Raw genomic sequence first — 26,374 nt, 5'->3', positions numbered from 1 at the left:
TGACACACTGTTGTATATAATTGTAATTATTTTTCCAAGTATTACAAGAACAAATTAGAATAATCTCCAAGTCGAATTACAATTCACAATCTGACTAATTATTGTATAGTTACCTGAGAAAATTAAAAACAAAAGCAACTAAAACAATTGAGCATTACGGTAAATGTTAACAAATAAAACATCTAATTAGCCAGGAAGACAAACACTTAAAAGAATATGAAATTCTTTAATACGCCTTCTGAACACCGGTTTGTCATGGCTAGTTCGTTTTTGACATTGCAAAAGATGGTAAACACTGTATAATAATAGACCAGGGGTAGCCAAGCTTCTTGATATTTCTTTTTTTTTACAACTCGAGCGAGCCGCAATTATTGTAACTACGTAATCGAAATGAAATTTATTACAATGTTAAAATTAGTTTTTAGTAGTTTGGTAATTTAGAAAAACGCACGGAACGATAACGATTTTTTAATAGAAACATGATACAAGATTAACATGAACTTTTTATATAATTAGGAGTATATAACATTTATAGGGGGACAAATAATTCCTTAAAAAGCCGCATGCGACTTGCGGGCCATAGTTTGGTTACCACTGTAATAGCCTATATCTACTGACTACAATATGCACTTTGTATTTAGAAATACTTTAATAGTGTTCTGGCAAAATGTGATATGAAAAATATGTTGAGATAAACGATACTTATTAAAGTTTTAGATTTATTAAAAGCCATCAGAGTATTGAGAAACTTTTAGCGTTTTAAGATAGAAGATTACAAATTTAACATTTAGACGAGACTATTTTGAACACTTCACACAATACAAAAAGAAATACAAGGTTCCATCTTCTATAGACTTTTGTAAAGACTTATTTGAAGCATTATTTTTGTATTGCTAAAGCTACAAATGGTCTTGTTTACAAAATGACAAATTGATTAATGCAGGGTTTCTGAAGTTCCCATTTATTTAATCGTTACCTAGTGATTAATTAGTGGTTAGTTTAGGTCAACTTCAACGGAGTAAAATTCAAGTTAGGCAGTTCGGAAACGCGTTTCTTGAAGTTATCGAATAGTTAAATGTAGCTGGGATACCGGACATAAGACGTTGTAGGTGGTTACACATCACTTGAAATTGAATCAAACTAGAATTACGCTATCCTTGAGTTGTGCAAGTTTTACGTCTGGGCGTTCGAAATTTATTATAAAGCTTACTATGTTTTATAAGGTAAGTACAGTAGGACTTGCTGGCAATATTCCATCTATGTCGAGATAGCTCTTCGAACATGTACTCTCTACATTATGCAGTAGTTAGTGCAGATAATACGCCTATATATTTATTTAATCAAAATATTTATAGCACTAAAATTACCATTTGTTAGATTAATGCGTAATTAAGCTCTCTGCAAGATTTTTTTCTGTATTATCAGAGCCTACTGTACATCTAATACATCATGTTTTTTACAGAAATAAGTTCTCCAACTGCCTTATACAAAATTTTAAATGTATGCGTTAAACTTAACTGCTCAATAAAATATCATTTTTGAGAAACGGGTCATCAAATAAGACGGAAAGCAAGTATTCAAGCTGTAAAATTCACGTTTGACGTTTATTACATAAATGACAGCTAAAATTATTGTTAATTCTAATAAAATAAACAATAAATTGAATTGACTTATGATTTGAGTGAAATACGGATTATGGCAACAAACACAAATCAAACCAAATTGTGGGGCAAGTATTGTTTATTCTAATTGTTTTTCTGCACTTAGTCTCGATTCTATTTCAGTTACCGAAATTCAGTTAAAATGTATACTTCAAAATGAATATATTGTGATTATTTTTTTCTTTTGTAATTTTTTAATCATACTAATGTTATAAATGCGAAAGTTTAGACGTATGGATGGATGGATGTTTGTTAGAGTTTGTAGCCTAAACGGCTGAACGGATCTTGATGAAATTTAGCATAGATGTAGGGGATAGTCTGGAAGAAAACATGTGTTACTTGCTTATGTTTCTTTTAACTTCACGCAGACAAAGTTGCGGGCGAAAGCTTGTAAAGTATAATTTTAACTGTTATTATTTTTTGTAATGTGAATATTTTTATGTTTGAATCGTTTTTAAGATGCGTGTTAAGTTTGTTATCTTAAATCTAAACCCATCTCACAACTAAATCGCAGTAAACAACAGCTTACGAGAATTTTATGTGCACTTGCGTTGATCTTCAAATGATCAATGGTATATGTTGGTGTCGTTTATCGCCGGTAAGTCGTTGATGACGTCAATTGTCGAAAGAGAGAAGTAAGGAGATGTTTAGTACATCCTGTTATATCTTATAGTATTTATACTTGTCGTGTAGAAGGGTAATAAAAAAATAAAAGTTTAGAAATAGATGGTATGGTGGTACCATTTATTCATGGCCAAGATGAAGACTAGTAAAGTTAATCTTACTTACTAATACTATAAATGCCAAAATTTAGATGGATTGGATGCACAACTGGATGCAAAAGTTTGTAGCCTAAATGGATTATCGGATCTCTATGAAATTTGGTACAGAGGTAGAGGATAGTCTGGAAGATAACACAGGCTACTATTTTTTTTAATTCCAGGCATACGGAATCGCGGGCAAAAGCTAATACCCTAACTAATTTCTATAAGTCACATAACGATATATGTAGAATTTCTGAAATTTTTAAAAATTATATTACGAGCACGTACTAATGCTTAAGTTTAAGGTACTACTATGCTTAATACTAAAAAATTGTAACTGTACGTGTTTTGTTGCTTCCTAGTTACTAGTAGGTATAATTTTACATCTGTATGTGAAGAAGAACTTATTGTTTTAATTTAATATAGTTTATCATTCTCGTAATGATAGTTCCTTGGCATGAAGACAATTTGTGCTAAAGCGATTACGTGCGCTGAAAGTTATAATATAAAATTGGCTCTACACTCTGGTTACGTTAGCCTGTTTATTTCAAAATAATCTTAGTGCATGGCTTGATGTTGGAGTTCATTTTACAATATAACTATAAGCAGCCTGTGTACTGTTGATGAACAGAAACTGAAGGATATAAAATTTGTTTCTCGTCTACACATCAATTTGTAAAATTGTTTTACTGTTAATTATAATAATATCGACCAGTAGTCACCACAAGCTTTTATTCATTTGTCCCAAGAAGCAAGAACGTGTGTACCTCTTCCATCATTAGCCACTGTTAATGAGTCTTCGAACTGCGATTCTTTGTGTAAATAACACTTTTAATTCAACAAATTCAAACATTAGGAAGGTTCAAAATTAGATTAATTAAATTTAATCACGAAAGTTGAAAAATTGTTTCAACACTAAAAGCCTTAGATTAGCAACAGAATCAATGGTCAGAAAAGCGATCTTGTCCCTTGAGAAATAATTTAAATACAGCCTTATCTTTTGAAAGTACATTTACTTGTTATTTAAAGCGGTTAGTGGTTGCGGTCTAAATTTAAACGAGGACAGGATTTGGTGCATTTGGAGCTTGAAATATTTCAATGAGATACTGTTATTGGATAAAATTCTCAGACTTAGATATTTTGAAGGTCAAAGCTATTGACTTCACATATTTTATCAATAACTTTGAAATAAATTATTTATTAATATGATAACTTAATATTGATATCTTTATTCATTAGAATTATTTGCAAGGTAGCAGTTTTGCTGTTGTTTATTGTTCAGGCTTAATGCTACGTTATAATATTAGAATATTTGTATTGCACAATGTCTAAATGTGATAAATATATAGTATATTTAGCTCTATATGATAATTCAGTACTCGAAGTTGAAAGTTTTCGTATGATATGTTTATTTGATTAAAAAACATTGTTTTCTAATTAACTTATCCACATTATTTGATTAAATAGGAAGTCTTAAAGAAAACCAAATACTTTACAGCATAAAAGTTACTACTTCTATTAGTAGTTCCCGAAAACTATACAATAGACAAAGTTTGCATTTTTTTTTGTTGTCGCGGGGAATGCATTTACGCACTGCACTGTCCGTGCTGCGGAGGCAGCAGGGGCAGTTTCGTGTGGGACTCCCGGCCTTATATTTCGGCCGGACTACCCACTAAACCCCGCGGTGTTCTCCTTCGCCCAACCGGGCCGTGGCAACTACGTTAGTTTATCCATGACCCGGCTAGGGGGAGCCCCTTGGTAGGGGCTCGATCACCCTATGATGATGGCCCCCTCGGAACACAACAGGGGGCACATCCGCTACATTAAGCGCGACAGGTCCCCCGACAAAGAATGCAAATTTGAAATAAAGACAATATTGGATAAGACTTTATACCTAGAACACATAATGTCGAAACTTGTTGCGTAACCTTTTACGTAGAAATAATTTCTCAATTGATTTGTTAGTTAGAAATTGAAACTAAGATTAATCAATTTTTATTATACAAATTCAATTAAAGATAACATTTTAATTTGTTGTTTCGTTGTTAATATTAAAAATTAGATACTAAGAGTTAGTCTGTAATTATTGGTTGCTGTATCAAATATGATTTGGAAAAAATTGTGTTTGTTCTTTATTTTAAGTATGAATTATGTTGAATGTCAAAAAGAAATAATCAGTCTTGCGGATCTTAATCAACGAGTACGCGATGCGACCGAAAGCAACGTTATAATTATTATAATACGTGACAGTAGATCGGAAGAAGATAATTTCTTCAGTGATAATAGTCTAAGACAAACGGGCGCGAACTTACCTAAGAAAAGAATGCTACCCAAACATGTTTACAACTTATATTACACTGAAGTTGACAAAAGTGGTAACGAAGTTTATAAAAGGTGGCTATATAATTTAAGAGACGTTGTATTGTTGCTTCGAGAGAGATTTAATATTGCTATACACTGAAAATATGTGTTTTATTTCTTTCATACCAAATAATGGATAAAAACTGCTATTCTTACAGCATAGAAATACTAGAAAAACACAATTTTTGTCTAACAACTATTCAAGAAGAAACCATTCGTTGATAATTTGAACATATATTTATAGGTGGATGCAATATCACCTGTGGTTTTAAAATAGCAATAGACATGTTCTAAACATTTGATAGTTGTTTATAAAAATAAGATACCGCCGACTAATTAGCCACATATGTCTATTGCCTTTGCTTCCATTACAAAATAACTGTATGAAATCTTGTTGACATCCAGTCTTCAAAATGTAACAACGGTGCTTAAGCACAAGAAACCTATCGGTATAATTATTAATCCTAGACTTGGTTAGCGCATGCTATCTGTATTTTTAAAGGATGTATGATAGATGTTTTAAAAGATATATGGGATAGGATGTAAAACGTACAAGTCGAAGGAATGGCTTTTTTAACAGTAAAAAAAAATATTTCTTTATTAAACAGTTAACTTGTTAAACATAAATGTATCAAAACGAATGCAGGTGATAAATACGTAAATACTATGATGGTATCAGCTGAGATTTATGTAAGAAAAGCATTTCATAATTTTTAAGTGTTCATTTATTTCTCCCATAGCGGTAAGGTAATAAGCGCTGTGTAATTCTTTGGTTTGTTACTGTGTTAAATTTGCGGAACCCATAAACTTGTTTCCGTATTTATTATTACTTCAAAATGAATATTTTAAAAAGTTTGTGCGTAAGTAACTGTACATATCATATTTTAGTATGATTTATAATTTGACGTGGGTATTTTATATTTATGAGAAAGTTAATAATCGATAACATTCTATTGACTTAGATTTCTAGGGATTTTCCACAAAATATTAAAAGGATTAAGAACTTTAGATAATAATTATTTTTTTTACATTAATTGATAATAACTTTAGATAAGAAACGTAAGGATAAATAATTCTCTTATTAGTCCGGCTGTTAGACATGGCAATTAGGATAAACAGCCAAAGACTAGGAAGGTAAAATTTCATATACCTCTCGATAATGGCCGCATGTAAACAGTACAAAGCCCAAGGTGTGCAGTTTCAAGATAGATATTTTGGATGTCCAGTTACTCGGCATTCGGCTGAGGAGAATAAATACCATTACTAACAAAAAATATCTAATACATTAAAAACTCGTTACAACTTTTTTTGCAGATTTTTTATTCAATTGTAATTATAGGATGCACAATAAACGATACGATCCACGAGAAACAGATGAGGTAAGACAAAGAGCAAATTATAAATAAAAAACTGTTTTTTTTTATACTGATATGAATTTGTGGTTGTCTACGTTCGAATTTCAAACTTTGTCCTTTTGAAGTGGTGAGTTATGAAGTGTATTATAGTAAATTTGAAAAATACGTCGTTCAGATTAGTCCAAACATTTTATTAAACGGTTATTTAAATAATGATGACAAAAAAAGTAAGTGAATTCCGATAATTTTCAAATTCCCAGTAAAGGTGTAGTTTTACTTTGCTTTCTCGGATATGCATACCAAAATAATTTATGTTTGCGTTTTTTTCCTCGTATGTCCTTTGGTAAAAGAAATGACTATAGGCAAATATGGGGTCATCGAAACAAGATGTTTTTTTTTTCACTTAAATGTGCGGAACTCCGACATGCGGGATATTATTTTGTACCAAACAATTTGTCTGGACTGTTATTATGTCAAACTCAACGTATAATTTTTTACACGATATTCAGATGTAAGAAATTAGTTTTTTCCTCGTCATAAAATTATTTTATTTGTCGCGTTGTACAAGAACAAGGCATGACTTGTACTGACACAGTAATGCAAAAGAACTTTAGCTAATAAACATAATTTTTGTTTCAGCAATCTTGTATTTCGAAATAACACACATAAAAATACATCATTTGTTTTGAAAGAAAACCGCAAATCAGTTATTATTATTAATAAGCACGAAGCTTTACGGAACGGTGCTAATAGTGGCTCAGTAAACAACTTATTATACATAGATTATGACGATCATGGAAATAAATTAAATGAATTTTGGATGTATAACCTAGATGATGTTGCCATGTTCTTTGAAATATTCTTAGACACAAGAATTTGTCAAACAGTATGTGATGATTGAGCACTTATTGTAATAAATAATGAATCTATACACAGTTATTTAAAACTATTTATCCTACTAAAGATGCCAATAAACCTGGGGGAATATCACTTCGGTCTGATATACCGCCATAATTCTGAAAAAATATAAAAACAAGTATTTAAAACGTGATAAAAGCGTTTAACTTGGTCTTTAGTATAGTTTATGTCGAAGACAATTAATAAAATAATTATTTGTAGCTGTAAAAAGCGTTTAATTCTCCTTTTTTATATAATAAAAGGGGGCAAATGAGCGGAGTGAACACCGAGGTGGTCAAGTGTTTAAGTAAGTCTTTATCAGGATTTTAATGAAATATAGAAAAGTTAAAATAGTACCCGTATAATATGGATATTTTAACATGAAAGTATAGTTCCGGAACTAAATTTATTCCAGGAATGCTAGATTTATTTATTTCTAATCGTGATTATGTATGAGTAATACTAAAGAATTACCTCATCATCGTATTCTGACGTCACTGTTGAATTCTCGTTAGATCGATCGATGTCAGTAGTAATTTCATTTATGTTTGTCGTAGTTTCCTCCTTACAATTTTCTTTATCTATAGAGTTTTTCCCTTCACAATCTATTTCAATTAATTTTGGGTCAACTACATTCTCAATATCTGGTGCCTGTGAAATATTTTTATTGCTATAACATTATTGAAATGAATAACTGAAAGTGCTTTATTGTTTGGACTTACCTTATTTATTTCGTCAATGTTATGAGCTTCGCTATGATTTCTCTTTTCGATTACAGATTTGGATAACTGTTTATCTGCGTAATTATCTGGTATAGGTTTTGATATTAATTTTGGAGATGATTTAACGTTGTCATAATTTCCTGTATTATCTCGATTGAAAACTATACGATACACGTTGAATCCTGGTATTCTTATTGATTTGATTAAATTTCCAATACTGGGTACTTCATCGCCCCTTGTGTAATGATTATTAGCTAAAAATGTACTACAAGACAAATTTATTGAAGGCTTCATAGATATAAATTAATTAATAATAGAAATGTATGTACATACAATTTAATATCTCCTGCCGCATAATTCGAAGATTGTTGTTCTAAGTTATTAACAGTACCAGTCGGTATTGGATGATATATCGTTGTTTTACGTATAACAAAACTGACAGCAAAGTTCAATAAGTTGAGATGTAAAAGTAATAATAGAACCTGTAAATAAATAAAATAACTTTAAACCACGAACTAACAAAAACGCTTGTTTGTAACTACTTATCTAAAATAATTGCAATCATTAAGTACGAAGTATTTTAACGGATTTGAATTGAAATAATTAGTCGCTTTTAGTTTTAAATAGCTCTTCTCTCTTACCTTCATATCTTTGTTGTATTTTTTCCGAGAATAAATCAGTCAGAACTTTGAGTTGTCACTTGGACTTGCAATAGAATTGTTAGATCTCTTGACTTGAAATAACAGTTAACAATGACGTCACAAATACGTCTTCAATTTTTACCGCACAGTTACAAAACTCTGCTCCACTTCACTAACTTAAAACTTAAATGAGCGGTGTATCCATTATGCGGTTCGAGTTTTTGTTGTTATCTGATTCATTTGCCTTGATCTTTAGGATTCCTCAGTACACCTTACAATCGAAATTTATACTGCTAAATTTTCAATAAGAGTGCAGTATTTAAATTACAGTTTAATATGGTCATTAAATTTTTCGTATTTTCACACAAATTATTAAATTTTTTCGTATTTTTATTACGTGAAATATCACGAATTTACAAAAAATAAGAAAAACATTAAAAACTAAATACGGAACCATAAAGTGCAATGTTCAACCTCGACTTACTTGATCACTTATTTATCTATTTCTAATTTATTTAATAAATACTAAACGTAAATCATCTATTTTTACATAATTATAGAAAACTAAACTAAACACGATTATAAACAACTAAATCCTTTAAATTAATAAAAATTTAATAGCTTGGTAATCTATATTAATATTTTACGAAGGATTTATTGTTCCCATAACGAAAATCTGACTTTTTAAAACAATTTAAAAAATTCCATTACAAAGGTAGGTCTTTTAACGGATTTTGTAGAATATTTTTTCATTGCTATTTTCATAATTCTATATTCCATATTTTATTTTATAGTCGGACTATTTACATTACTATAACTAGTAAAGAATAGTAATTTTTAAGTTGTTTCAACTTTTATTATAAGCAGCTATCAAATTAAATAAAACACAAAAAAAAAATCCCGATCTTAATTTTTTCTATAGTCACGAAGTCTTGAGTTCTGTCTACGTGGAACGCAGGCACACCTTCTCTTCTTTTGTATTGGAGCTCGACAATTTGTTAAACTTTTTGACATATTATTAGCTAAACGATATCTTCCATTTTCCATCTGTAGTAAGCCCATCCTCACACCACGCTTTAACGCCCTATTAAAAATAAACTTAATCAAACTTTTTTCGCATTTTTGATAACTGAATACTTAAAGTTAATCGATAATTGCTTCTGAAACAGCGTAAACTCCGACATAAACAATAAACAACTCATTTCATATGGTTACCACAATCTACCTGTAAGTGGTTTTATAATACGAACATGAGTATTCGAAAAATAGAAATAAAACGTATGTAGCTGGTTCTCTACATTTTCTAAATCATTAATTTGATTTTAATGAAAATCTAAGAAAGCCTATGCAGAGTAGTTTCGCAAAACGATTCAATAAAGTAAAAACTGGTAAAAAATTACGTATAGTTTTGTTAATGCTTGTACATTTTAAGTATTTGAATATTACTGAAGCACCAATATTACCTAGAGACCTTCCTGTTAATCCTTGGATCTGATATTTTGTATTCCAATTTAATGAATTTAATGATCGTGCGGCAAGTCCATCCGGTGTTCTTCATTAATTTCTTTAACGCTGAAAAAACTATTTCCCCTGTTTTTGGCTTGGGTTTTGTCATTTCTGTGAATTTATTAAATTTCATACAGAAAAAATTTCAAAATTCCTTTCAAATAACCTTGATACAAAAATTATACTGATATTACTTGGTATATTGCAGAGTCAATTTGGAATTACAAAAAACAGCGCATGTCGTATGATGGCGTTTTCGATGACACAACATTTTTTAATTTTCTTTTAATGTCATTTGGATTTCAGCGGGGTTTTCCAAGAAGAATTTATTTTATATGATTTTTCGTATAAATTATCTAAGTTTCAAATGTCCACAGGTCATCTTACTTCTTACTAATATTATAAATGCGAAAGTTATGATGGATGGTTGGATGGATGGATGTTTGTTAGAGCTTGTAGCCCAAACGGCTGAACGGATCTAAATGAAATTTGGCAGAACACATAGGCTACTCAATTTTTTTTTTTAATTCTACGCGGACTGAGTCGCGGGCGAAAGCTGGTCAGTATATAAAATTAAATAACGACAACTGCTTGATAACTTCGATCTGCTTTAAACGTGAAAGAAACTTGTTGTTTAATCAATTTTACGAGTACATCGCTGTAATTTGGTCGATGTCGACGATTATGTAATGTGATTACCGATTACCAATTATTTCAGTTGTTTACACAAGATGTAAATTCAATGTAGTTTTGATGCTCTTTACCATATGCGAAAGCTATTAGGAGTTCATTGAGTAAAAGAAACTATTAACAAAAGATCCTAATTATTTTATTTGTAATGACTATTTAACCAAGGAGAGAAGCGACAACGCCAGGTGGTACGCCTCCGCCTGGTCCTTGTTCGATGGTTGGCTTGAAACCGTTATCGTCGGCGGTGTAGGTGATAGTATATACCACGCCATCAGGTCCTTGCCACGAGTAAGATCCTTTGACGGCCACGAACTCATCGTCAGTCCCCGCGTTCCTCAATTCACCTTGTTCCTCTTTCTTCGTGCCGTCACTTTGTTCAAATCTGTAAGGAAAAATTTACCTTGTAATGGTTTTGAATTTTGATTTCCTATTCGGAGAATAACTACCACCATGTTATCTTTCTTGAAAACGGTAAATATCTGATATTATTTCTTTCGTTTCTTTTGTAGGTACTACTGTAACTTTTTATAGAGATAAAAAGTCAATACAGTTTATAGAATGAAAGGGAGTTTGGCATTGAAGGAATTACTTTGTAGTGAAGCAAATTTTGCTGATGAAAATGGAGCGTCGGTGGCTCAGTGGTTTGAACACTTGACTTGTAATCTACATGTCTTGGGTTCGAATCCCGCCGTGTACCAATGTGATTTTCGATTTTTCGAATTTTCATATGTACATAATTTATCCGACGTTCTTACGGTGAAGGAAAACATCGTGATGCAACCTGCACATATCGGCGAAGAAATTCAAAGATATGTGTTAAGTCAACCAACCCGCACTGGGCCACCGTGGTTGACTATGGCCTAGTCACCCCATATTAGGGTAGGCTCCGAGCCCCTCGGTGGGGACGTATAGTGAGCTGGTGATGATGATGATGTGATGAAGCAAATTTTTCTCGAAATAGACGTAAAGACCGTGCTTTGTAACTTTGTATAGTAATTTAGTAAGAATTATAATTTTAAAGATTGTAGAAACTTATCTACAGATCGAGAAACTTCTATTTCAGTTTCAATTTTATTTGTTAAAAGAATAGCTTAAAGCGATTTGAAAATGTTATATATAATTGTACAAAACGTTTATAAGGTATACGGGATATTGTCATAAACATTAATGACTTTGTTTATATTTCGTGATATCTAAAATCTTTAAACCTTCGACCGTTAATTTTAATAGCAATATTTTATAACAGGAAATAATGGTTTTGAGTTCAAAGTACTTGTATGTCCGCATTCCATGAGACGCGTTAAATTGATAAAGTATAGTTAGATAAGCTTAATTTTTTTGTTATTTTGCTGTTAAAATCATAAACTCTTGTTGTAATGTAGAAATAAACATCTTTGATATTGGCGCATACTTACGCAAAATTATAAGAGCCGAGACCATCGTTGCTGGAATCGAACCTGAGAATTTGAACTTCTTCGTTCGGAGCCGAGCGTGACGCTGCTTGAGGTGCTGCGGCTGCAACGGTCAACAGGGAGAGGACTACAAACTGGGAACACAAAGAAAAATACAATTAATTCAGTACCATTGGAAGTACGTAGAAAGATCTTACTGCCAATTACAAAAAGATAAAGCCATAGCCGGTAGTTTAAAAGCTAACTGCCGCATTTAAAAATGTTTAGTAACCATTTCCCTTACTTCAGATTTTTCATACTAATTTTACACTATGGGTTGTCATGGTGATTATGAAAAAAATTGGGTGTGATAGAAAAACAAAAAGGATATTCCTAGTCTATGATGTGATAAGCGCATTTAGACAATTATGGTTAATTGATGAGTTTATTTAGAAAACATCGAAGTTAGTAAGATTTTTCATATAAAAATGCTCATTTTTATACATTTTAATGTGATAAGATTATTTAAATTACTAAAACATTCTTGCTTTAAGTGTTTTGGATAACAGTTATTGAAACGATTGACAATGAAGAACACCGTTAGATACGGTTAGTTTGAGTTGTAAGTTCTACTCGTATTTAACTTTTTCCTACATTTCTGGCAAATACGAATAGCAACTGCTTTTCAACAGAAAGTAAACCTATAACACTGCACCAATTTTAACAGCTCGTATGCATATTATTGCAGATATGCTAGTTTTTCGTAGTATAAGGATTTTTATTTAGCTGTGACAGTCCATAGTTTAGTACTTACTACCCTAGCTAACCGTAACATCATGTCACTATAGGATACGACAATTTTGCCATATCCAGAAACATGGTTTGCTTATGGACAATTTACTATTAAGTATTAAGTTAAGGTTACACTCCACTGTACAGTCACTTTAATAGTACACTACACTTTTAAATTTCACAGTTTTACCCACCAATTTCATGATTAGACGCGTACGAGTTTCACTTAATCGATCCAATCGAAGTGTGTGTGTCTGTCTAAGCAAACACATTTTATATACTATGTGTTATGTTCTATTGCAACATACTTACATGCGTTTATCTCGTCAACATTGTATGGTTGACCAGTGCAAGATGTCGCGATGAGACCTTGGCTAATTCGAAGATTACTATGATGGTTGGCCTTTTGTAATATTTTTCATTCTTTATAGAGATATGCTTCATAATAATTAGTTGTGTTTGAACGTCGTATAGCAATATAAAACAATTATATCTTATCTTAAACTTATTTATTACCCGTAGGGTTATGAGGTTCAAAAATCATATTTTAAAAATAGGATCTTTCGATACTTACAAATAAAAAATTATCGATTCATAAGAAATATTTAGAGAATTTAAGACAGTGAAATCTTGAAAATTAAGTCTAAAAATTAAAATGAAAAGTTTTCTAACTAAGAAGTCTTTTCTTATTTGTTGTCTACGGGGTAAGTATGTTAATCAAAAGTATAACAATCGACCAAAAAATGAAAATATTGAAACATCTTAGGTCAGGGATATAATGGAGAATATTTAGAATATGTATGTATATATGACACAAAATTATCCACTCATTTGTTTTTAAAGGTTAGGAGGCTGATGCGTTTTAACCTTTAGGGTATTAATGTAATAACAATCATTTGAATAACATTGACTTTTTGATTAAGCGAATTACAAGCACTTATAATATTTACATAATATGTATTTTGTACATGTAACCTATGCCTTTTCTTAATCAATATAACAACAAGAATATTTGTATAGTATTAATCGCATTATTAAATAGCAAAGTTCATGTTTAGTTAAAAAATATTGTATTGAAAGATTAATTAAGAGCAAAATTATATAAACAAATATTAGCTATTTTTTAACCACAGGTAATTTCTTTATTGCTTACGTTAATAGTGAATTTATTAAAAAAAAAACACATCTGAAGCTTTCATTAACTCATTCATTTATAATTGAAACATTGGTCAACATATTTTCGTATTTGCTAAGGTTGAAATTGTTGTCATAGGAAACATTAGAGTAAATATTTTAGTACAGGTTTTATTAAAACTTTTCGCATGATAATGTATATGTATCCATTCAATAAACTAGATAGATATTAAAAAGAAGCTGCGACTCTGTCCAATTCATCCTCGGTAAAGCAAAGCAACATGAAACAATAAACGCGTCGTCTATCAACGTGGCTTTCTATAGCCACAGATGAATAATAACTGTTCTCTTCTGGTAAATATCGGTCTACGTCAATTTTACAAATCTGTAAAAATACAGAAAAAATTATCAACATCACTACCGTATTTTGTATTAAAATCTTATTTCTTCTTACTATTTCAATCATTCTTAATACTAATATTATAAATGCGAAAGTTTAGATGGATGTTTGTTAAAGTTTGTAGCCTAAACAGCTAAACGGTTTTCGATGAAATTTGGTATAAATGTAGAAGATAGTCTGGGAGAACACATAGGCTACTCACTTTTGTGTTTTTTAATTACTCGCCGACGGAGTCGCGAGCGAAACCTAGTAAAAAACAAAAGGAAGATAACCTTTTTATTGCTTCTGTTGTAACAGATCATTTCTTCAAAATGGCTGTTTAATTTACTTTTAGGATGAAGGAAATAACTTTTCAGTTCAGTGTACCGACCTAAATGCTGAAATATGAACATTTCGGTAACGCAACATGTTATGAACGTTTGAAGTATTCCATATAGTTTTTCACGCGACTTCGTTCGTACAATTTAAAAATAATGAAAAAGAAATGAAAAATCTAACCTCTCACAGATAAATTATCTTTTTAACGGTGAAAGAATTTTTGAAATCGGCCTAGTAGTTTTTGAGCCTTATTTATTACAATAAAACAAAGGTTTCCTCTTTACAATATTATTAGTATAGATTTTTGTCTCTAACGTCTCATCATTTTTCTAGACAATAAAGTACGAGATCAGTGTTTATTCCTGGTTTTCCTTTAGAATATTTTCTGTTATATTTATGAGAAGTTTTGTATAAGAATTACCTCAGGAAACGGTGAACCGCTTCGTCTTACTGTATCCATTGGAAATTCGTTAGGAAAAAGTCTCCTAAGCTCCTCATCTTCGCTAAATAAAACATTTTAACTTTTGTTTTGAAATAAAAAAAATAAAGAAAAAGACATACTTTTCGACACTTACTACGTGTAGATAACTGCTTGTGAATTTATTATTAGAATTAGAAAACACTGAAATATGATTTTAATGTGAGATAATTGCAAAAAAAAATACGAATATTTATTTAATTCGTAATTTTTTTTTTATACTTACCAAACATGAAAATATATGAACAGTATTTCTTAACATAACGTTTGACGCAAAACACTTTTACGACTGCTTAAAAATATTAGGTTTTATTCTACAACAAGCAATAAAACTACATTTTATAATAAAACAGTTTATTTCGATGTAAGGAAATTTCTCTATTTTGTTTTAAAAGATTTAGGTATGTTCTAAAATTCAACAGTGAAAAGTGAAAAAATAAAAGCAAATTTCATTCTTCTTTTAGGTGAAAGATTTTTTTGATTACTTTAAAAATGAAAAAATATAAAAATCATTTATAATTTTATGACACTTATCTACTAATTTAATTTTTATTTATCCAAGCATAGATGCGACTACAGCATCGGGAACACTTCCTCCAGGGCCCTGTTCTATCACAGGCTGGTATCCATTGTCATCGGCTTTGTATTTAGTAGTGTACCTCACACCGTCGCTGCCAATATACGAGTAAAAGCCATTAACGGATAGAAAGTCATCTCCACCTTTGTTTATAAATTGGCCTTCTTGTTCTTGCTTCGTGCCGTCTAATTGTTCAAACCTGAAAATGATAATAGAAACTTATTGATCTTAAGTATTGGCCATAGACTTGTAAATGAAAAGAGGGAACAGCGGTCTAGTGTGTAATTAGTATCTTAATTTTAAGTTAGATGGCCTTTTTAAATATATTTAATAGCACGCATATTTACAATTTTTGGTTAACACATTTTTATTCGCTTCAAAAATATTGTTCTATGTTTAAATTGAGTTTTAATAGAAGTGTAACTTACCCAAATCTGTAAGCAATTCTCTGACTATTATAATAATCTCTTCTAAAGTTGTCAAATCGCAAAAATTTGTCCTCGTTGTCATAGCAGTCACTTACACTATCCAAGAAAGATGGGGCTGGTACTGCGTACACGATCCCCAGTAAACACAGTAGCACTACCTATAGAATAAAATTATTAATTATTTATACACTTTCGTAATTACAGAATAACCGGCACACATTTCTTTACACTTTAACATGCCTACAATATACAAATTCTCGAATACATACACTTAAATACAAACTTTATCATTTAAAAAAATGCATATCTTAGTATAATTATATTGCCATGTTTCTTTAACAAAATTTCCCTTACCAATTTCATTTTTACAGTTGATTGTTCGTTGAAGCTTAAAGGTAAAATAAACGTTTTATACATTCTTCGCAAAATTTATATCTTAATAAGATGTATAGTTTTGTTGTAAATCTTAACTAAGAAGCAGCAATGAAGGTAAACTACTCGACTTTGTTAAAAATAAGAAATACAAAACTACCAGATCGTGGCAGTTATTTCCCTGAAACAAAACTAAGAAAGATCGTTATTTTAAGAAGTACATAAATGTATAATGTCAACGTTATTTCTTAATATAGTAGAGCATAATTTACGTACAGTCCAAGTAAACAGTGTTTGTCTACTTAATAATATTTCCTTAGGCTCTTCGTACACAATAAACTAGTATTGCATACCTGCGTCGCGATTATCTCGTAGCGGTCCGTACACACAGTTTTCAATTATCAAAGCAAAACGTCTATTTGGTTAGTACAGCCATAGCGATTACACGGCTGAGACAAATTTATCTGTGAAAATAAACTGTGCCATGCAAATCGTATCAACTTTTTTACCGTTGACAAATAACTAGCTAGTGACTGTTGATAGCGAAGATATGTCGGCGACCCGTGCCTCTGTGCGAACGTCTATGAAATTATATTACGTAAGTCGCATAGCGACTATAATCGTCAGGTTTTGAATATTTATCGCATCGTGTACGAAGTGCCTAACCCTTAAGATATTGACAAATATCAACAGAATATATTTGGAAACAGTTAAAATTAGCCGTAAGCTTTCATTGACGAAATATAAAAACATGTTTACCTACATCGTTTCATTTCCTTTGATAAAATGGAGATATCGCTATTTAGGTACTTCTGCGTTTCAGTAGTTGAAATTTAGGGTCAACTCGTTATCTATAGTGTTTTTAAAGTAAGCTAAACTAAACAGTTTACCATAGTTTAACATGTTATTATTTTTTTGTACATTCTGTTAGTAGCTTTTTTTATTATTTTAGACATTCTTGAAAAGAGATTGGCATATTCAGCCAACGAATAATGACATGATCGTCAATACGCATACTTGTGAAGTTATGGATCGTAAACATTTGTATGTCGCAACTAGTAATTGCCTTCTACCAGAATGCAATGTTCTCAAACTTCTTAATCTTTATACTCGACACAATATGTATTTAACAATGTTTTGAAACTATAATAATGTTATTTAACACCAAACATACTTATAGCTAACAACCTATGCTATGTACCATAGTTTCTCTGAAATCTATATGAATATTATAAAGAGGATAGATTTGTATTTTTGGATTTTGGAAGTAACTCAAACACTACTGGACCGATTTCAAAAACTCTTTCAGCAATAAAAACCTACGTTATCGCTGAGTAACATAAGCTACATTTCTAATATTCACGCGGACGAAGTCGCTAGCAAAATGTCATAAGTGATATTTACGTAATTTTCGCCAGAGTAATTTGTTCAACCCTAATTATAATCAAGTAAGATAAGGTATGTAAATATAATGTGATCTGCTACGCTATTCATCAATATGTGTGAAAATTTAGGGGCGACCAATGTTGAAGATTTCTGTGTTATTTAAATATTGTTTCCTGCTATAATTTCTCTAGATATTGTTGATATGTATACAACATTCATGTAAAAAAATCACTCGACATTGCCCAATTAGTAGAAAGAAAGCCATAATTAAGCGATTGGTGTTTTAATCATTGTACAGGTGTACAATGATTCTACAATATTTGTTGGTGACTAACTTTCGTTAGCGAATCCGTCCACGTGGAATGAAAAAACAAAACTAAGTAGACACTAGGATAGTGTGGACGAACATATGTCTATGTGTTCTCTAAATTTACATTTATGCTAAATTTCATCGAGATCCGTCCAGTTGTTAAGTTTCGCATTTAAAATATGTAAGAAGGAAGATAAATAAAAACATGACTTCTTAATTTAAAATTTTAATAACAATTTAATAAGTCTTTAAGTTATTTAACCAAGGAGAGAAGCGACAACGGCGTCAGGGACGGCACCGCCTGGTCCTTGTTCGATTTCGGGCTGGTATCCGTTTTCATCAGCGATGTAGGTTACAACGTAGGTGATACCATCGTCTCCGATGAAAGTAAACCTACCCTTGACCACCAAGTGTTCGTTTTCGAGTCCAACGTTGACTAATTCACCCTGTTGTTCCTGTTTCGTGCCGTCGGTCTGTTCGTATCTGTTGAAAAAAATGCTTTTACTTCATTGGACTCCATAAAGTAACTGTCATTATTTTCTAGTAAGTGTAGATACAAATAGAGACCGATAAAGATTCGGCAACAAGTAGTACTACTCGTAGTACAAACAAACAATGATAAAATATAGTTCGAAAGTAAATATTTCTAGAAGTTTATAATGATTTCAGATTTGAATTAAAAAAAATATATGTAACCCTTAAATACGTCATTCGTATTCAAGATTCTTTACTTATTTTGTTAGGCAAGTTTAACAAATAGCCAAAAAAAAAGTTATATTTTTAAACCCCTCTGGTTTACGTATTAGAGTGTCCATGTGTTATTTATAAATACGTATCTCACGTATATTTGCGTTTATATATTTGCAGCGTTGCCCTTGAAAATGTCGGCTATCATAACATTTTCATTATCAAAAATTAATACACTCTGACAATATCAAAGTATTATTGTCCTTCTATATTAGTGTCATGCCTGTTTTAATTAGTGCAAATCTTGTAATGATATATTGCTAATACATACGTATGTCAGTGTCCCGAAACCAGTTTTTTGATTGAAAGACAAATACGTAGTTGATTGGACCATTCCTTTCTTTTTTATTTATTAGTTCAAGTCTGCCTTGACAATGACAATTTTGTGCCGGACATTTTTTATTTGTTGCCCTTGGATTTAGAATCTAAATAATTTATTAGTTCGTTTAATTCCAATTATTTAGATTTTTACATATCGCTAAGTTATTTTCCATTATTGATTTTTAACTCTTGCTTATTTATAACAAACTAGCTATTGCTCGTGACTTCGCCTGGGTGAACTTAAAAATCTAACTATGTTACTCACCGATAACATAGTTTTATAATGGTAAAAGAATTTTTGAAATCGGCCTAGTAGTTTTTCAGTTATTTCAATACATACAAGTATACAAATCTTTCCTCTTTTTAATATTAGCATAGATATATTCAACGCTGGTTTATTTCCTAAATTGGGTGCAAGAGTTAGATATCGGTTAATGTAAACATAGTTGAAAGTAGAAAATCATAATGAATTATTAGGCATCAATCGTTATCCATCATTGAACATGTTGCATTTAGCCGTCCAATGATATTGCTCTTGTATCAAATGAAGGGAACTATTAAAGTTAATGGTTTATCTCCACAGAGTACTTTCAACTGGAAGAGCCACCTGTGGTATGCTAGTTTAAAGTGATTGCTAAATTATAATCTCGCCTCCGCGCGTTGACGAAATTCACAGGTTACAAACTTTGTATTCATCAATACGTTAGAGAAACGAAACACCAGTCGACAGTTTAGCTGTTTCAAAATTAATTGATCTTATTAACTGAGAGTTTTCATTAACGATATTTTGTATACACAACGTAATGTGATCATTCTTATTCTCTTGTATGTTATTAAAACAAACAAATAGTTAAATACTAATTTTCTTGTATTTAATCACAATGTTTTCAGCGGAATTTCACAGTAACAAAAAAATAAACGGAAGTTCTGAAACTCTCTTAATATATCTTATCAATCGTTATCTATAAAACATTCACCAGTGTTATTTAGATTGATTTATAAAAAATCTTAGGTCCAACTGACCACTTATTGAAACAACATTCTGAGCCTATGCAATGTTTTATTTGCGTATAGAATATTAGGGTCAAATATGATATACAGATAAATATTGTTAAACAAAAAAAAAATCGAGTTTAACAATAAGTAATTAATTCTTGAGGGTTTATGAATAAACTACTTACGCGTATTTGTAGGAGCCGGTGCCATCGTTGTCGTTTTCAAATCGCAAAATGTCAGCGTTTTGGCTATCTGTAGCTCTGTATACTGGAGGAGGGGCTGCAAGCGCAGCGCTCACCAGCAGGCATAGAGCTACTATCTATTGAAAAACAATTACATTTTTAATTAATCATTTTCCAATTAATATTTTTTTAATTGATCAATCACCATTTCAAACACTACGTACCACTTTCATGATTATTAGATGACCTTTATTTGCTAACGATAAACGAACACTGAAAGGTGTCTAAGTTTTGCGACCTTTATATCTCAACCAGATGACTTAGTTTTGTTGTAATAATCAAATACCCGCTTGGGATGCGGTCGCGAAGGTGAACCACTTAGAATTTGAGAAAAATGGTCAAGTGCGGTTTGTCAACGGTCAGTTTCATGGGTTCCGTCGTTAAAATTTGGAAATGCGTTATCGTAAATCCAAGATATTGATAAAAATTTCACTAGTAAATTATTTTGACTACTAATATATTGACAAAGTCAGTGAGCTTTTGTACACAGCGACGTAACTCTTAAATTCTAATTTTACTTTATTATTCGTCCTGTAAACATGATTGCATCTTACCTGTCACTGCAAATTTTAACTCTATCGTGTGTTTTTGTTTCAAAATTTGATTCATAAATAACGGAAGCAAGTAAAAATAATTTCATTTTTCATTTTAACAAGGAAATTATAAAGAGAATTATAAAATGTGGGTCGTTGGAGAATAAGGATTACTAGCCTTGACAACAATTAATATGAAAATATAACTAGTTAAACCGATCTTTCATAAAAGGGTTATTCTATTTTCTCTTAATTAATAGGTGAATAACGATGTAACCCACTTATTGAGACAGTTTATGCTTGTGTAAATGCAATAGTTAACTACATAATTATGTTAGCACCATACATGTTTCATTACGATATCACGAATACATTTAATAGAATAAAAAGTGTAAATACATTACTGTGGTTTGGTCGTTAATCCAATTTTAGCTAGAATTATGTAAACTTTGAAGTGAAAAACGAAAAAAAAAGATTTAATTTTTGACATGTACCCACGTTTGCCTAATAGAAAGATAAAAAATTGATAATATAAGTGAATCCATAGAAAAATATTTATAATATTTATAGCATATTATGGAATTTTAAAGCATCGTAAGATTGGGCGTCAATTTAGTATAAGATAAATTTACACTTTAAAATAACTCATATATAAGACATGCAAAATTACATGGCTTTGTTTTCTTCCAAGGACCTAAAATATTTTATTTTAAATTGAAAAATGAATACATCAATACGGATCTCAAAAACTATTAGCGAGTGAGAGGTAGAGATTTATTATTATACAAGATTTTTTCTTTCTTTTTTTTCTAATGTGAGTTATTTAAAAGTCATAAAATATTTTAAATAATGGATAATAATTTAAGCCACAATAGTTCACGCTCATACCACGAAGTGATATTATTTACTAAATTATAATAAAAAAGTAGTAAAAATTATAATACTTTATTTACAATGCTTATCGAACTTATATAAATATTACATAAGTTTGTGTAAAGTTATGCTATTTACAAATTGTTTTAATTCAGGACTTTCTTTATGGAATTAACCTAAAAGCGAAGCGACGACAGCTGAAGGGATCGCGCCTCCTGGACCTTGTTGTATCGTTGGCTGGAATCCATTTTCATCAGCAATGTAAGTGATGATATAGTTCACGCCGTCAGGTCCGACCCAAGCGTATCTTCCCTGAACCGCAATACCCTCATTTTCAGTTCCCTGGTTCTTCAGTTGACCTTGCTCTTCGTGTAAGCTTCCGTCGGAAAGTTCCCATCTGTAAATCGAGAATATTCATTGTAAGATATATTAAAAAAAACATGAAGTAAAACTATTTCATATCAGACTAAAAATAAACTTAATTGCTAGGACAGTATTACTTTCAATCTAAATGATACACATGACGTTCATGTGTCCTTCTATACATTGAATTGCAGATTATAGATTACAGGAATTAAGACTACAGTTCAATATTAGTGATGATCATTAGCTAAGCCTATGATAACAAATTCAGGTCTTCTTAATAATATCAATTAGGGTATGAGGTTATAGATTATCCCTGCGCAATTAGTGTCAGACAATTTATTTCTTCTTGTTTTAAAAATATTAAGAATAAAAATGATCTTACGCGAAGTTGTAAGCATCGAGCCCAGCGTTATTGCTTTCATAACGTAGGATCTGGACGTCCTGTGGGTTTTGGGGAGCAGCCGCGGCTACCGCAATGATGGCGAGTACGACAAACTGAAACAAAACAATCTCATGTAGCTCAGCACATTATTCACAAAACACGTCACAGATTAATTAAATCCCAACAACTTTAATTTGACTACTGACCACTTTCATCTTGCCTATTGTTAATTTACAACGACTGTTGTCTTCGAAGAATGCACAGTTTGTGTGATGGTTACGTATTCAAACCTCTGTCTTATATATGAATTTATTTCTTCTTGAGTTTGGTTGCAACATAGCCGTAAAACTTCGTCGCTTCTAGCCGTATGTACAGACGAAAACGTCTTTCTTTGTAATAGTTGTAAGGCTTTCGCTTGTGAGGGTTCCCGTACGCATGTGTTAGTTAACAATCGAAGTGACCTATGCATCTATCTTAAGTAACTTCATAAAGGTCAATGTTGATAAACCTTGCAAAAACTTAATTGACGCGTAGTTCCAGAGCCTAATATAACGTATGGTGTTTATTAATTAATTAATTACATAATTGTTTCATTCGTTTCATGAGTAATTGTAAGCGAGAGGCGTGGTTAACGACCCTTTTAACTTGTTATACGCATGTTCTACATTTATGATTACAATTAAAATTAAAATAGAGATGTTTTTCTCGTCTTTATTTTCACGCGGAAGTTGTTTCATTGTAGTTAATTACAAATAAAGTAATAAACTCAGCTAAAGTTCCCTGTTTTAGCGGCGCCGACGCACTTGGAGTTATATCATTATCTACTTAATTTTCTAAGTATGATTGAGGTATTAAATAAACAAGGTGATTCTTAACTTAACCTCAACGCCGGACCTCAATATCTATCACCCAGTAGATTTGACATTAGTTCTACCTCCTGTCCCAATCCATGTGACTCACCACGCTTTTGGCTTATATATCGATCAGTCTTTAGCCATTTCAGTCTTCACACCTTCCTTAATCGTGTTTTTGATTTCATATGTAGAGTAATTAAATGTGCCCTTTAAGTTATTTGTTACAAGAGTTGACATTAATCGTAGATTATATATAAAGTTCGCTGGTGGATTATCTTTCAGTCGATTGGCACAGTGGCCTTAATCTGGTAAGCATTGATTTTACATGATCTTGTACCTTTAAACAAAATATGTTTCTTTTTTTATAATTTAAGGTGGCAAACGAGCAAGCGGCCACATGAATCCACCGAAATGGAAAGTGACCGCAGCCCATAAACATCCGCAATTGCAGATGCCTACCCTTCATTGACGGAGGAGGTATCGCACATTAAGTGGATATTTCCCCTGCCTATGCGTCTCAACCATCGTCAAATCCACTTTTCCTTCCCATCCTTTCCTCTTAAGAAAAAGGTGAAAAGGAAAAGGGACTAAAATTAGGCCTCGGCACCACACACATCAGACGAAACGCGGAATTGCTTCCACTTCACTGTTTTCTGTGTGGTCGCGAAACTCTATAAGGATATGACTATAGTAATGATAAAAGAATGTTATATATATCAACATATATATCAACAAGGGTGAACGAATCTTGTTTTTAAGTGTTATAACCTCTCTATATTTTTATAGTTTTGTAGGTATTGTTCGTGGAATTTAAATATATTCATCAACAATACAAAAAGCGTAAAAAAGGAAAATTATAGATTTGGCGATCTTCAACATAGTTCGTAGATATTCTTTCAAATGCTCCCACATTAAATGTCAAGATATTAAAATAAAGACGACATATATTTGTGAGTAGCTGCTGTCCACGGCTTTGTTCGCATATTCCTAATTTTCATTGTTATAATTGTTAGTCTTAAATAAACTATAATCTTGTAAATACAATTATTATGTACATTATGATAATAATAACTGTTGTAAAAAATCATTTTCGAAAAAAAAATCGCTATAATGTTCAAAGGAAAATCTGTAAGTCTAAAAAACTATTTTTTTGGATGCAATTTTAGATATACAGATTTTGCTACAATCCTTGATATAAATTTTTAGGTGCATGTTTAGTAATAATTACAAATACAACAAAAAAATATCCAAACAGATTTAGTCGTGGCATATGACATCAAATATATCATGATGTTTCCTTGTTCCTTCGAATTCATTCGTAGAACTATAGCAGGTGTATAGAAAAATTTGACCACGTAACTGAAATGTTCATAGAATGTATAAAATTCAACATTACATTACTTGCAACATACACTGAGGTTATGAGAACATCAATCAGTTGTGGCGAACTGTACGGCCTTTAACATTTTCAACTGAACGATGTTATTAAGTAGATGATACTGTTGCAATTTAAAAATGTTAAAATCATTCTTACACGCATCATGACACGGCTTATTTCATTAAAAACGCGTTGCATTTGCAAAACAACTAAATACAAATTATTTCATAGAAAATATCAAGGTCTTTCTGTGAGCGCTTTGTTATTTACATACAACCGGTTATTGCGCGTGCGATAAAAAGAAGATAGCTCTCATCAAATACAATCCGACAAACCAATTAAAGCAATCAATATACATATTTAATCATTTATCTATTTTATTTATAAATACCTAGCTTTCGCCCACGACCAGTCCGCGTGAAATTAAAAACAAAATACTAAAGTAGCCTATGTGTTAGGCTATTTACTTTTGTTCCTTAGCCTTCCAGACTATACTCTACATCTATGCCAAATTCAATCGAGATCCATGAAGCCGTTTAGGCTACAAACTCTAACAAACAAGAGACAACAACAACAGTAACTAAGAGGTGAGATGAATGTTTAACAGTAACGTTTAAATAACGTCGGGTTTGTTTGTGACGTAGCAACAATAAGGCCCCGGAACTAGAACAATTACGTTTTAATTCTCAGAAATAATGCGACGGTTATTACTATTTAATACAAATTGGAGGTTTTCATCTTAATTTATTTATTGTTTAAGATGAAGCTAAGCATTTTTCGCATTTACACATTTGTTTTAGACTAGCTGTTGCTCGCGACTCCATCCACATGAAATTTTAAAATATAGTCTAAGTTACCCACCGATAACTTTTAACGGTTGTAACCTTTTTAACGGTGAAGGGATTTTTTAAATTGCCCTTGTAGTTTTTGAGTTACATCAATACATACAAAAATACAAATCTTTCCTCTTTATAATAATAGTATAGATAATAGTGTTTAGAGAATACTATAAGGATAACATTTAGTTCCTGGCAATGAACGAAAACGGAAATCAGAGACTGGAAATCCAAATAGTTCTTCGAAGTCCACGTCAAAGCAAGGTCGGTCAAGTTAATCTACATTCACTGACGTTAACGAGTTAGTAAGATGAAATGTTTTATCCTTTTACCCGATTGATAAGAAGATAATGTTTTTCCCCGCATACTTTGTTATATTACGTATATATGTTTGTGCATATCATTATGACATTCATTATGCTGGACTGTCGGCCACTGACTGTCACTGGACTGTCTAAGAATCATATCAAATGCAGTCAACTATAACCTTTCCAGCTTAACTACAATAATTATATTAGTCAGAGATTTTAGAATGCATAAATAAGTGAAAAGACCAAGACCGTTAGAATCTTAGGCACTTGGTCAATGAGTAATCATTTGTTGTTATTTATACAGTGAAGGTTTTCTCCAATATTGACTAACATTTTGACTGAATTTAGCTTG

The 26,374-nt window shown here is 31.4% G+C and overlaps 5 protein-coding genes across 5 annotated transcripts; all 5 read right to left on the bottom strand.

Moving 5' to 3' along the window:
• Positions 1-5,975: 5,975 nt before the first annotated feature.
• LOC106105434 lies at positions 5,976-8,695 on the bottom strand. Its single transcript, XM_013285729.1, has 5 exons — positions 8,402-8,695; positions 8,094-8,242; positions 7,761-8,025; positions 7,513-7,689; positions 5,976-7,157 (listed from the first exon to the last, which is right to left on the bottom strand). The coding sequence occupies exons 1-5, from the start codon at positions 8,405-8,407 to the stop codon at positions 7,092-7,094; spliced, it is 663 nt and encodes a 220-aa protein (XP_013141183.1). The 5' UTR covers positions 8,408-8,695; the 3' UTR covers positions 5,976-7,091.
• A 2,058-nt stretch (positions 8,696-10,753) lies between these two features.
• LOC106105444 (endocuticle structural glycoprotein SgAbd-5-like) lies at positions 10,754-12,999 on the bottom strand. The gene is made up of 3 exons (XM_013285741.1): positions 12,975-12,999; positions 12,013-12,143; positions 10,754-10,979 (listed from the first exon to the last, which is right to left on the bottom strand). The coding sequence occupies exons 1-3, from the start codon at positions 12,981-12,983 to the stop codon at positions 10,754-10,756; spliced, it is 366 nt and encodes a 121-aa protein (XP_013141195.1). The 5' UTR covers positions 12,984-12,999.
• A 2,448-nt stretch (positions 13,000-15,447) lies between these two features.
• LOC106105437 (flexible cuticle protein 12-like) lies at positions 15,448-16,555 on the bottom strand. The gene is made up of 3 exons (XM_013285733.1): positions 16,470-16,555; positions 16,116-16,273; positions 15,448-15,886 (listed from the first exon to the last, which is right to left on the bottom strand). Exons 1-3 carry the CDS (start codon positions 16,530-16,532, stop codon positions 15,664-15,666), a joined length of 444 nt encoding a protein of 147 aa, XP_013141187.1. The 5' UTR covers positions 16,533-16,555; the 3' UTR covers positions 15,448-15,663.
• A 1,838-nt stretch (positions 16,556-18,393) lies between these two features.
• LOC106105443 (endocuticle structural glycoprotein ABD-5-like) lies at positions 18,394-20,740 on the bottom strand. The gene is made up of 3 exons (XM_013285739.1): positions 20,654-20,740; positions 20,433-20,566; positions 18,394-18,666 (listed from the first exon to the last, which is right to left on the bottom strand). Exons 1-3 carry the CDS (start codon positions 20,660-20,662, stop codon positions 18,441-18,443), a joined length of 369 nt encoding a protein of 122 aa, XP_013141193.1. The 5' UTR covers positions 20,663-20,740; the 3' UTR covers positions 18,394-18,440.
• A 1,326-nt stretch (positions 20,741-22,066) lies between these two features.
• On the bottom strand, positions 22,067-22,858 carry LOC106105447 (endocuticle structural glycoprotein SgAbd-5-like). Its single transcript, XM_013285745.1, has 3 exons — positions 22,850-22,858; positions 22,644-22,756; positions 22,067-22,292 (listed from the first exon to the last, which is right to left on the bottom strand). The coding sequence occupies exons 1-3, from the start codon at positions 22,856-22,858 to the stop codon at positions 22,067-22,069; spliced, it is 348 nt and encodes a 115-aa protein (XP_013141199.1).
• Positions 22,859-26,374: the final 3,516 nt, after the last annotated feature.

Source organism: Papilio polytes, unplaced genomic scaffold (genome assembly GCF_000836215.1).
Source record: "Papilio polytes unplaced genomic scaffold, Ppol_1.0 DF822845.1, whole genome shotgun sequence".
NCBI lineage: Eukaryota > Metazoa > Arthropoda > Insecta > Lepidoptera > Papilionidae > Papilio > Papilio polytes.
This window is presented reverse-complemented; position numbering and strand designations above follow the sequence as displayed.

Bases quoted from the DNA above. Each gene is read 5' to 3' on its own strand.
- LOC106105434 (XM_013285729.1), bottom strand. The intron at 8,026-8,093 runs GTATGTACATAC...TTTGTCTTGTAG, and splicing joins GCGGCAGGAGATATTAAATT to TACATTTTTAGCTAATAATC. The intron at 7,690-7,760 runs GTAAGTCCAAAC...AATATTTCACAG, and splicing joins ACATTGACGAAATAAATAAG to GCACCAGATATTGAGAATGT.
- LOC106105444 (XM_013285741.1), bottom strand. The intron at 10,980-12,012 runs GTAAGTATGCGC...TTTTCCTTACAG, and splicing joins CTCGGCTCTTATAATTTTGC to ATTTGAACAAAGTGACGGCA.
- LOC106105437 (XM_013285733.1), bottom strand. From the start codon at position 16,532: ATGTATAAAACGTTTATTTTACCTTTAAGCTTCAACGAACAATCAACT. The intron at 16,274-16,469 runs GTAAGGGAAATT...TTTATTCTATAG, and splicing joins CAACTGTAAAAATGAAATTG to GTAGTGCTACTGTGTTTACT. The intron at 15,887-16,115 runs GTAAGTTACACT...TATCATTTTCAG, and splicing joins AGAATTGCTTACAGATTTGG to GTTTGAACAATTAGACGGCA.
- LOC106105443 (XM_013285739.1), bottom strand. The intron at 18,667-20,432 runs GTAAGTAGTTTA...TTTTTTCAACAG, and splicing joins ACCGGCTCCTACAAATACGC to ATACGAACAGACCGACGGCA.
- LOC106105447 (XM_013285745.1), bottom strand. The intron at 22,293-22,643 runs GTAAGATCATTT...CTCGATTTACAG, and splicing joins CTCGATGCTTACAACTTCGC to ATGGGAACTTTCCGACGGAA.